This window comes from Coenobita brevimanus, chromosome 70, assembly GCF_032717465.1.
Source record: "Coenobita brevimanus isolate Jiangsu-jjx chromosome 70, ASM3271746v2, whole genome shotgun sequence".
Lineage (NCBI taxonomy): Eukaryota > Metazoa > Arthropoda > Malacostraca > Decapoda > Coenobitidae > Coenobita > Coenobita brevimanus.
Window position 1 is genome coordinate 53,098,109 of NC_137023.1, and position 12,552 is coordinate 53,110,660.

The window sequence follows — 12,552 nt, forward strand, 5'->3', positions numbered from 1 at the left end:
CAAATCATCAGCATACAGCATCTCCCACAGGAGTCTGTTTCTGAAGTCCCATCAAAGGGCTTCAAGTACCATGATAAACAACTAGGGGCTCAAAACTGACCCCTGATGCACACCAACATTCACAGAAAACTCATCACTCTAATCTCCATTCACTCACACCTGGGTGCGAGCACCCACGTACATGGTCATAACAACCCTAACCAGCCACTCCTCCTAGCCAAGACTTCTCATCGCCCACTTCCTAGCCACATGACACAGGGGCGAATAAAACCCATGTATAAAGTTAACAACTGTGCAGGGGTAAAGAATGCACAGAGTTGGAGTGGCACACCTAATCTCTTGGAAGAAGAATTTACAAGAGATGTAATATGATCTTTCCAATATATTTCCCTAGAGAATGACACCTCAAGTATATTTAAAGATGATGCAGGATTGAGCTGGATATTGTTAAAATTTAGAGGATACTCCTGCGGAATATTCTGAAGAGTTGAAAGATGAAAGAAGAGGAAAATATGGAAGCTGGAAAACCAAGCAGTACGGGATGTCTTCTCTTGCAAGATGAGAGTGGTGGCTGAACAGGAAGCCGTTGACAGAGACATTAATGAACAGTACAGAAACCTCAAGAACAACCTCTTGAGAGTTACTGATGCTGTATCGGCTGGACAAGAGGCCCACCAAGACATAAAGTAACTTGGTGGTGGGATGAGGGTGTAGAAGCTGCAGTTAAGGAGAAAAGAAGGCTTTTCCAGGAATGGAAGTAAGGTGGCAACAAGGAGGAATACTTGGCTGCCAAGCATAGGGCTAGAAGAGAGGTACATAGGGCAAAGTCTGAGTCACAGAGACTTTTTCCTGATAACCTAAATCGTGTGGGAAGGAAGAGTATAATATTTAAGGTGGCAAATCAGGTGAAGAGGGATAATTGGGACATTATAGGTGAGCAGTGTGTGAAGAATGATGAAGGAAGGGTAGTGGTGAACAGTGGGGATACTAAAGATGCATGGAAAGAGCATTATAGCTGGCTGCTGAATGAGGAGTTTAACTGGGATGGGGAAGGTTTGGAGCCAACAGATCCAGTGTTTGGCCCTTGGTCTTTAATTGACACTGCTACTGTGAGTGAGACAATAGGAAGAATGCAGATGGAGAAGGCAGCAGGTGTGTCTGGGTTGACTCCCGAAATGTTGAAAGCCTCAGGAGATATAGGGGTGAGGTTAGTCACTGACCTGATAAATACGATTATACTGGGAGGGGTACCCGGCGTTCCTCCTCCCCTTCCTTACTTATCTTCCTCCTCCTGTCCCTTCCCCTCATCTCTCTCTCTCTCTTTCTCCTTCATCCTTCTCTCGTTCCCCTCCTTATTTATCTGACTCTTACTACTCTGTCTCCTTCCCTCAAACCATCGGTCATTTTGGTCTTAAAACTTTCTTTGGATCAGACCAAAATGACAAACACTCCTGTCCTATTTGTTCTAGCTCAATATTTCTACTCCAGAAAGACCATGTACTCTCAAGCTTTTGAAGAGGGATTATAAGAAGTCCAGGAACTATTTCAGCTTTCACAGACTCACACACAGTATTTGTGCATACTTGTTTACTATCACTGGTGACCTAAAATGACCTCTGACCAGTGACCTCAAATAACCTTAGAGTCAACCTCACATAACTTGTCTGAACTGGAGGTAATGTAAGTCTCCATGCCAAAAATTGGGCTGCAAGGGTACCCGACATTGCCCGGGCCAAAGAGGTGAACACTCAACCGGTGACCTTAAATGACCCAGATCTGAAATTAATCCCCCTAAAACCTTCTGTGGGTCATAAGGATTCCAAATAAGTAGGTTAAGGCCAGGTAAAATGAATTTTAAGGAAGTAGTTCATGAACAGAGGGACAGACAGAAAATGTCCTTCATATAGCAGATATGAGTGTGTTATCCCAGATGATTGGCTGAAGAGTGTAACTGTAAATGTGTACAATGGGAAGGGTGAAGCCCTGGAAAGTGGAAATTATAAGGTATAAAGCTTTCAGATCTGATAATGCAGGTAATGGAGAGAGTTTTAGAAGGTATGATTAGAGAGAAAGTGAATACTGATGAGATGTAGTTTGGGTTTATGCCAGGTAGGGGGACCACAGATGCCATATTCATTGTTTGACAGCTTCAGGAAAAATATATAGGAAAGAAAAGGGAACTGTACTTTGTTTTTGTTGATTTGGAGAAGGCCCTTCACAGAGTCCCTAGAGAGGTGGTGAAGTGGGCAATGAGAAAGCTTGAGATGGAGGAGTGGGTGGCTAAGCTAGTTATGGCCATGTATGTGGGTGCTCGCACCCAGGTAATAGTGAATGGAGAGTTGAGTGATGAGATTTCTGTAAATGATGGTTTGCATCAAAGGTAAGTTTTGTGTCACTTGTTCTTTATCATGGTACTTGAAGCCATCCCATAAGACTTCTGAAATGGACTCCTGTGGAAGATGTTGTATGCTGATGATTTGGTATTGATTGCAGAAAATGAATGGGAGGCAGAGGAAGGATTTACAATGTGGAGAGATGACATGGGGCACAAGGGCTTAAGAGTAAATGCAGATAAAATAAAGGTGATGATATCTAGGGCTGGTGGCAGTACTGTCAAAGAAGAGGGAGAGTGGCCATGTGCAATTTGCCACAAGGGCGTGGAAAGTAATTCCATTTTGTGCAGTGTTTGTGATAAGTGGGTGAACAAGAGATGTAGTGGTATTAGAGGTAGATTGCAAGATATTGCTGATTTTATGAGTGCGGAGTGCCGGGGAGAGCAGGTGGATACTGTCAGGCGTGAAAGGACTGAACTTGCTGGTAAGTCTCTTGAGTGTGTGGAAGAGTTTTGATATCTGGGAGACATGTTACATACTGGAGGTGGGGCTGGAGCTAGCTCTGTGGTTAGGGTAAGAAGTGGTTGGAAGAAGTTAAGGGAGTTGTTGTCTCTCCTGACACTGAGAGGACTCTCCCTACCTGCTAAGGGGTCTTTGTATGCAGCATGTGTTAGGAGTGTAATACTGTATGGTAGTGAGACCTGGGCAGTAAAGGAAGAGGATATTCGCAGGCTCAAACATACAGAAATGACAATGATTAGGTGGATGTGCAGTGCATCCCTGCATGCAAGGCCTGGGGGGGGGCTGGGTTTACAATGGAAGAGTTGAGAGGTAGGATGGGACTGGAGCGTATTGGTGTTGTGATGAGGAAAGGTAGATTGAGATGGTTTGGGCATGTGGAGAGGATGGAGGATGATACTTGGGTGCAGAAAGTGAGAAGTGTTAATATTGGGAGTGGGGTTGCGAGGGACAGACTGAGAAAGATGTGGGACGAGGTCATTAACCCGCCCCATCCCGACGCTTTCTGGGCAGTGGTACGCCCCAGTCCCGACATTTTTGGACAGTTTTTTTTTTTGGCTCAAACATCCGCTTTTGGTGAGAAACATCGAAAATTCATAGAGAAATCGCTCACCTGAGGTTTAAAATACTCGATCTAGGTACGAGTACCTCCTTACCTGACTGGGTTTTCTAACAGGCTGGCACCAAAGAAAACGATTTCTATGGGAGGGTAACTATTTTATCCACTCATAACAGAATTTATTTATTTACTTGGTACGAATTTATATGTAGTACAAGAGTATATTGGTTTTCAAACAGTAATATAGGCATTATAAGCATTGTTTCACTCACTAACTCATCACCATTCATGACCTTTTTTTCCCACATTACCTGATCATCATTTCTGACTGATTCTTCCTCTAATGCTATGTAAACTTTGTCCTCCACATTGTCATCAATTGGGGAATCACTCTGGCCCTGAATGTCTTTTTTGGCCAGGTCACTGGTAACAGGTGAATTGCCGAGACAATAGCATGCAGGAGGGGGGGGGGGAGAGGTTATGCGGTGTAAGGTATTGTCCCTGCTTGGCATCTTGTAGAGGAACAGAGGAAGGTGTCCCGTGTATACGTGCCAAAAATCACTGGCGAAATCACTCGCGAAAATTGAAAATTGTGCAAATTAGGGACCTTGCAATGTTGCCGCGTTAATTCACGTCTTCGGGATATGAGTGCACATCATGTGAGGACATGAATTCACGTCTCCGGGACGCGGCGGGTTAAGTGTGCCCTCAGGGTCAAGGGACCAAGTAGGGAGGCTGCCATTGATTGAGCACCATGGCGAGCCACCATCAGATGAACATGGCCAACGCATGCAAGCATGTTGGAGCCTTCAAAAACAAAATGAACAAAACGAACGCCTGAGCACGTGTTTCATATTGATTAGGGTTTTGTAAGGTTATGTGGCAAAAAATAGGTATATGCCACAATATTCCTATTTTCGTTCAGATGCAATGGGTAACTATTATTATAGTTAACGGTCGATTGTGCGGTAACCATTAGGCATATGGGACTGATACTGGCATTTTCAGGTGTGTAAATTCAAGCTCTGAAAACCAGTAAGAGAACATTTTACCTTGGTGAAAATTGAAAAACTGATGCCTTTTTGCAGTGGGGTGACAGTCAGTCCTGGAGCTTTGCAAACATTAGGGGTTAAAATTAGCCGCATCATGTCATGTCACTTAGTCATCAAGGTATATGCTCTTGAATCAATGTATGTTTAGTGACCTGGAGAATTTTCTTCTCTCTCTTTAATCGTCTGAAATCGGTGGCCATTCAGGGTGGATTTCAACTCGCGGGAGGGGGGGGATCTGCATGGGCCAAATCCAGAGTAGGGCAGATGGGGGATGATAGTCATGTTGTGCTCCACCAAAAAGCCACGGATAAGGAGCGACACATGAGCAGGTGCACTGTCATGGTGCAGCATCCACATTTTGTTTGTCCATGCCTCAGGCCTCTTCCATCGCACTGCCTCCCTCAAATGCTTCAAGACATTCAAGAGAATGTCTTTATTGACTGTCTGACCATGTGGAAAAAACTCATGATGAACAATGCCCTTCCAATAAAAAAAGACAATCAACATCAACTTCATATTAGATAAGCTCTGGCACTGTTTTTTGGTTATGATAACAATGTTCCAATCCACTGCAATGACTGCATTTTTGTTACATCATGGCCATACACCCACATTTCATCACCTGTTATGACATTATTCAGAAAGTGAAAGTTGTTATCAATTTGAAACAATTCACAAAAACACACTGCTCTTCAAGATCCTTTGTTGTTCAACCAGCAACAAATTGCCATGTGCATATAACACAAATTCACTCAAATGTGTATACCTTGGTGATTAAGTGACATGGCACGAAGTGGTTAGTGTCAAACTAAAGCTCAAAGTCGGCACTACACAACACTCCCCTCGCAATCAAGCTACGCCGATTAGTTGGTGAGCTATTTGAAAAGTTTAGTTTCTTTTTGGACAGGCCTCATACTTCATACATTCATTTCAGTCACTTGTCAATTTCTTAGTTTTATAAATGTTCAGATTCTGATTTCTCAAGTACTCATTTACCATCACAGATAACATTCTTCCTTCCCCCCACCCCCCTTAATGAGAGGTAGGGTAGTGGATGTTGGAGTGGCCCTGGTGAGAGAGGATAGTGTTTGGAAACTCCCTGTACTGTTGTTTGCAGATGATACTGTGTTGTTGAGTGAAGACGAAGGGGAGCTGCAAGGCTTGGTGGATGAGTTTGGGAGAGTGTGTAAGAAACAGAATCTAAAGGTGAATGCAGGGAAGAGTAAAGTGATGGTCTTTGAGAGAGGTGAAGTCAGTGAATGTACAGCGAGGTTGGATGGTGAGGAATTGGAAAATGTGAGTACGTTTAAGTACTTGGGTAGTGTGATGAGTGAGGATGGAGGTTTGGAGAGTGAAGTGCTTGAAAGGGTACAGCAGGGAAGAAAGGTTGCTGGTTGTTTAAAAGCAGTGATAAGAAACAGGGAAGTGAGCATGGAAGTGAAAAAGTTACTACATGACAGTATTGTGATACCAACTCTAACGTATGGAAGTGAAGCTTGGATGTTGTTGGAAGGACACAAGTCAAGAGTGACAACAGTGAAAATGAGTTATTTAAGAGAACCCTGTGGAGTCACATGGAGAGACAGGCTGACGAATGAGGATATAAAGGAGCGTTGTGGTATGGATGTGGATGTGATAGGAAGCGCTATGAAGAACACATTGAGGTGGTTTGGCCATGTGGAGAGGATGGAGGGTGAAAGACTGACAAAGAGAGTGTATGTGAGTGAGGTGGAGGGGGGAAGAGGGAGGGGGAGGCCGAGGATGAGATGGAGGGATGGGGTGGAGAGGTATATGAGAGAGGGGGGTGTGAGTTGGGAGCAGGGCAGTGAAATGGAGGGGGATAGGGCGACTTGGAGGTGATTTGTTTGTGCCCACCCCAAACGGGATTGGGGCGTCTGGCAATAGATATATAGATAATATTATTCAGATGAAGGAAACCACATGCTACAGGTAAATTATATAAAGCCTGTAAAGTTATAAACTGAAAATGACATTCTTACACAAAAAATGAACTGGGTAAGCTGCACAATACACCACATAGCCATCTCTAAAACAAATCTGCTTTTTAAGTAATTATCATTCTCAATGACCATCACAGTATGCTTATCTATCTATTGCCAGCCACCATAATCCCATAAGGGGTGGCCACTTGACTTTGAGTTACTTGTTTTACAGGGAGGGGCACTAACCCTCCAACAACCCACTCTGACACACGGGTTTGGTTATATGGTTCCCACCCAGCGCTGTAAATGGTTTCTTGGTTTACAGGAAACCATTTAGCTTGTCACTCAATGTAAAGCCACCTGTAAAGGAATGAAAAGCAGTAAGAAGTGATGGGAAAGATGGGAGAAATAGGAAGAGAGGAGAGCTGGCACAGAAAAAGAATGATAAAGGCTAAGGAAGAAGTAGGCAGCATTACATCAAGTGAGTGGATGATGGTTGCCATCACCTACCACTAAGTAGTATGCTTATGCTAGATTAAAAAATGTAAGACAAAACTTGAGTGTGAATGACTTTGGATGGCTGCACTGATGTTTTTATCTGCAGTAGCAACATCACAGGTGACAGGGCGGATGGATCTAAATAACTGCTGGGTGGCCGTCAGCTGGGCCTGTAGTCTGGATTCTATGGCTTTTTGCTGCTGACTCCCAAGTAACCTGTCAAAATAAGTAAAATTAAGTACTGTTTAACACTGTACACCAGGAAATCATTTACTACGTTGGCTGGTATCCATATGACTATATTATGGCACCTGGTGGTTTAGTGGGTAATTAAGGTGCTCCAAGCGGACTGAGCCGGTATAAGTCTATATCCATGGGAAGGTTGGGGTTTATTGCTCATATAATGCCACTCAGGTATGAATGAGGCTGGTCCCCAGGTTCCTATATTCCTCATTGGGCAACACAGGATTGGATGATGGATGGATGGATAATAATAATGAGTTCTTGGTATGATTAGAGAAAGACTGAATATTGATGAGATGCAGTTTGGGTTTATGCCAGGCAGGGGGACCACTGTTGCCACAGTCATTGTTTGACAGCTTCAGGAAATCTATATAGGAAAAAAAAAAAAGGGATCTGTACTTTGTTTTTGTTGATTTGGAGAAGACCTTTCACAGAGTTCCCAGAGAGGTGGCGAAGTGGGGCAATGAGAAAGTTTGGGATCGAGGAGTGATTGGTTAGGATGGTTTTGGCCATGTATGTGGGTGGCCACACCCAGGTAAGAGTGAATGAAGATTTGAGTGATGAGTTTTCCATGAATGTTGGTGCGCATCAGGGGTCAGTTATGAGTCCCTTGTTGTTTATCATGGTACTTGAAGTTCTCTCATGTGACTTCAGAAATGGACTCCTGTGGGAGATGATGTATGCTGATGATTTGGTGTTGACTACAGAGAATGAAAGGGAGGCGGAGGAAAAATTCAGGAAGTGGAGAGATGGTATGGAGTACAAGGACTTATGAGTAAATGCAGATAAAATAAAAGTGATGATATCTAGGGCTGGAGGCAGTACTATCAAAGACGAGGGAGAATGACCACGTGTAATCTGCCAGAAAGGCATGGGAAGTAATTCCATCTTGTGCGGTTTTGTGATACGTGGGTGAATAAGAGATGTTGTGGTATTAGAGGTAGACTGCAAGATAATGCTGATTTTATGTGTGCAGTCTGTTGGGGAGAGCAGGTGGAGATCGTCAGGCATGAAAGGATTGCACTAGCTGGTGAGTCTCTTGAGTGTGTGGAAGAGTTGTGTTATTTGGGAGACATGTTATGTGCTGGAGGTGGGGCTGGAGCTAGCTCTGTGGCTAGGGTAAGAAGTGGTTGGAAGAAGTTCTGGGAGATGTTGCCTCTCCTGACTTTGAGAGGACTCTCCCTAAATGCTAAGGGATCTTTGTATGCAGCATGTGGTAGGAGTGTAATGCTGTATGGTAGTGAGACCTGGGCAGTTAAGGAAGAGGATATTCGCAGGCTCAAACGTACAGAAATGACAACGTTTGGGTGGATGTGCAGTGCGTCCCAGCGTGCAAGACCTGGGGGGGCTGGGTTTATGATGGAAGAGTTGAGAGGTATGATGGGACTGGAGTGTATTGGTGTTGTGATGAGGAGAGGTAGATTGAGATGGTTTGGGCATGTGGAGAGGATGGGGGATGATACTTCAGTGCAGAAAGTGAGAAGCATTAATATTAGGGGTGGGGCTGCGAGGGGTTGACCAAAAAGACCTGGGACGAGGTTATTAAGTGTAACCTCAGGGTTAAAGGACTAAACAGGGAGGCTGCCAGAGATCATGTAGCATGGAAAGCCACCATTAGGTGACCAAGGCCGATGCATGCAGGCATGATGGAGCCTTCAAAAATGAACAAATAATAATAATAACAGTAATGTCATTAATCTCCTCAGTACCTATCCAACAATAATGTTTTAGCTTGTACATGACATCTTCCAAACATTAACCATAACTTACCTTAGCATTGATGTTTTGAGTACAAGGAAACGAGTGTGAAGATGCTGAGTGAGAGGGGCCGAGTGCTGAACAAAGGTGTCTGTAAGGTGGTCAGTGAGGGTGGGGATGGAAGAATTAGGGGTCATCACTAGCAGGTCCCACCAATCCTGACCACTGACAAGGGCAAACTCAAGCAGCAGGATCAGGGATATTGCCCACTGAGGTCCTGGAGGGCAATTGGTGCATATAAATCAAGTTGAACTTTCAACACTGGTGATGGCTGGTCACCTACTCTTAATTCTGGACAACAGTATCCTAGCCACTGACTCTTACACTATTTTTAAATATTTTTGTTTAATATGGCTATGAATGTTATACAGGTACTGTATTAACCTATAATAAGATAATGAGATACACCAGGAATCTCGTGTCAGCAAGTTCAAGATGTGTAACTTACACTTTCATGTACTTTACAAATTAGACAACCCATGAATTAATAGACCACCTAGCAGCAACATCTTAACTACAGCCAAGGCTACAAGCATCAACAAGCTCTGATTAGCTATCTGTGCTTACATGATGGCAAATGCTGTGAGCTGCATGAATAATGCCCAATACCTGAGTACAGAAGTGTTCTTTGTCATGATGCACAGGAACTTTATTCCATTACGACTAAACAATGAGTCCTACTGAACTTATATGCTGCACAGAAAAACTTCAGCATGTCCTCTTTCATATCAACAGAGAACTACTAGCTTTTAGGCAATTTCAAAACAATGGGAATGATAGAAAATCCAGATGATGAGCTTTATAGGTGAGGTATGGTATATACACTGTATTCCATCATTTTTTTATCTAATCACAATTTTTAGGAATATATTAAATACCAGTTACTGGTGCTGCAGTGTAAATTTTTCCCCTGCCATGATCTTAATGGCAAACTTGCTTCATAATAAGCTTGTTTAAACAAAACATTGCCAAACTGGCAACGGGCATCCTTACGTTCATGTTTTTAACTTATCTTTTCTTAACCCATGAAGTGAAAGTCAGAGCTCTGGTTGTGTTTATGAGGGAATGCAAGTCACTGCTTCAGCTGTGTTTATTGGGTAGTACAAGTCTCACCTTCAGCTGTGTTTATAGGGGTGTCTGAGTCACTGCTCAGGCTGTGCCAAACAAGCCAACATGTCAAATCTCCACACTGGGGAGCCTCCTTCAATGGGCAGTAGCAAACTACACATTAAAAACTGTTACATATCAAGTCTTATGTCTTGGTACTGATGAGAAGCCTGTAAGTGGTGATGCTATGCACCATGGCTGATGCAGCTGCAGCATCCACACATAAACCAAACCACCTCACATAACCCCTACACCTCGCCGTGAGAAGGACCGCAGTAAGGGGGAGGCAGTAGTTCAGTCGGTAAAGAGGTGGCTTGCAGTCCTACCGGACCCAGGTTCAAAACCCTGCTGGGGCAGGGAACAGCTTAAGGATCTGAATTTAATAAAAGCAGACTTTACTGATCTACCACAAGTCCCGCCAACATGTCGTAAAAATACCCCTGCTAATATCAATACGCCAGTCCTGTATGAGACAGCCCTAGCATGTATTCAGTACGGACGGTGGGTGTTAGCGTTGAAGTGGTGACATGTAGAGGTATATGGAATGCTGGAGGACTACTGGGCCTTGATAGCAGGCTTTGAAGCCTATGCCCAAATCTGGACATAAAAAAAAAAAAAAAGTGCTGTCCATTAAAATGGGGTACCAGTTCCCTGCATGGTGTACAGTATGTACTGTGCTGTAACAATTCCATGGCCCCACAGAACCAGTTCCTTGCCTGTGGTCAACAGGTCTGCATGACCAGGCAAAGCAAGGTTATGCACTAACAACAACAACATTGTCTTCCTAAAATTACAGTATTCTCACCCTCCATGCTCATATCGTTCGAATGGGCTAGGCAAGCGAGAACAACAGGTAGTAAAGTATATATAACACCAAAACTGTTAATTTGGAGACTATTAAAGCAACAACAGATCTACGAATATTGTTGGAATGTAGAGAAAAAAGTAATTGGTATAACTTAGGTTATATTTTCAAAATTCTCCACCAAATTGCTGAAAAAAGAACAAGAGCATCAAAACTGTGTGATTTTGGAAGATACGAAAGCTACAGTGGATCTACACATATCACCTGAAAGGTTATCAAAATGTAATGTGTTACTTTTTTTTTTTTTTTTTTTTTTTTTTATGTGACCGACTCTGGGCATAGGCTTCACAGCCTGCTTTCAAGGCCCAGTAGTCCTCCTAGGTACTGCACACCTCTACATGTCACCACTTCAGTGCTAACACCCACTGTCCATACTGAATACATGCTAGGGCTGTCTCATACAGGACTGGTGTATTGGTATTAGTGGGGGTATTTTTACGACATGTCAGCGGGCCTTCTGGTAGATCAGTAAAGTCTGATTTTATGAAATTAAAATCCTTTAACTGTTCCCTGCCTCAGCGGGATTTGAACCCGGGTCCATCAGGACTGCAGGCCAACTCTCTACCGATTGAGCCACTTAAGTGGCTTTCCTCAAAATCAGTCACCACATTCTTGGGGGGGATGAATAAAAGATAAAAAAAAAAATAAGTACCAAGACTATGTTATTACAGACTCTGTTAAAGCTACAATGGATCTGCTCATATTGCTGGAATATAAGCAGATCCATAGTTTTACATGTTACCAATGTGACTTTTATAAAAATTTGCCATCATACAGCTGAAAATGAGCCAAAAATCAGTGAATCAAGTACCAATTGTGGGTTGTCCCAGAAACAGTTAAAGCTACAGTGGACTTATGCACATCACTGGAACACTTGTGGGAAAGTACAGTAATAGGTTTTCCATAAGTGGCTTTTCTCAAAGTTTACCAATCAAATGTTGAAAAGAGCCAAAAAAGTGCCAAACTGAGAACAAAAGCTGGGTCATGTATAAGCTACCATGCTTTTGTATGAAGGCTCAAAGCCCTTATACTGACAACATGCAATTTCTAATATAAGATGGATCATTTCAATACAGTCGTCGAAGAATATCAGCCAGGTGGGATGGTACATTTCTCCTTCAGTTAATGTAGCAAGTTTAGTGAGCTTACTCAAAAGAATACATTCCTTGCTTTCAAGTGTGGACACCCATTACTTCATATTCAAAACCCTATCCCTGTACACTGTATCTCTGCACATAACAAAGCCTAAGCACCTATACCTATTCAAATTAATTCCCGGCACCACAATCTCACTAATACCTATAATGTACATACAACCACACAACACAGACTATCCTTGCCAATCTATTCTCATCCTGTACTGTACACTGAACAAATACACTCACACTCATTGTTTCAGCCATCTCCCTCTACATCCTACATTCAAACTAACTAACCTGCCTCTATGAGGTGATTAGGTCTTCTGAGCTTCTTTACCTCTTTTTGATGTGTTTACTGTTGAGTTAATTTGTGAAAAAAGCTGTGAAGGCGTACAGGAATCATCCATTCCATCCCAAGCTGATTCAGAATAACAGAAGCCAGTGGCCAAAGACACTGACTTTGGAGCACTCTATCGGAGTATTCCAACACACCCAGGCATTGTAACTACCTTACCATTTGCAGCAAGATGGTACAG

General features: G+C 43.1%; 1 protein-coding gene across 1 annotated transcript in view; it reads right to left on the minus strand.

The window, feature by feature from the left end:
* Nucleotides 1–12,552, minus strand: part of MED16 (mediator complex subunit 16) — a 56,354-nt gene that overhangs the window by 19,958 nt on the left and 23,844 nt on the right. The window contains exons 11-12 of the mRNA XM_080277443.1: nt 8,918–9,122; nt 6,978–7,120 (exon numbers count right to left, since the gene is read on the minus strand). Coding sequence (XP_080133569.1) covers nt 6,978–7,120; nt 8,918–9,122 — 348 coding nt within the window. The remainder of the gene's footprint in view (nt 1–6,977; nt 7,121–8,917; nt 9,123–12,552) is intronic.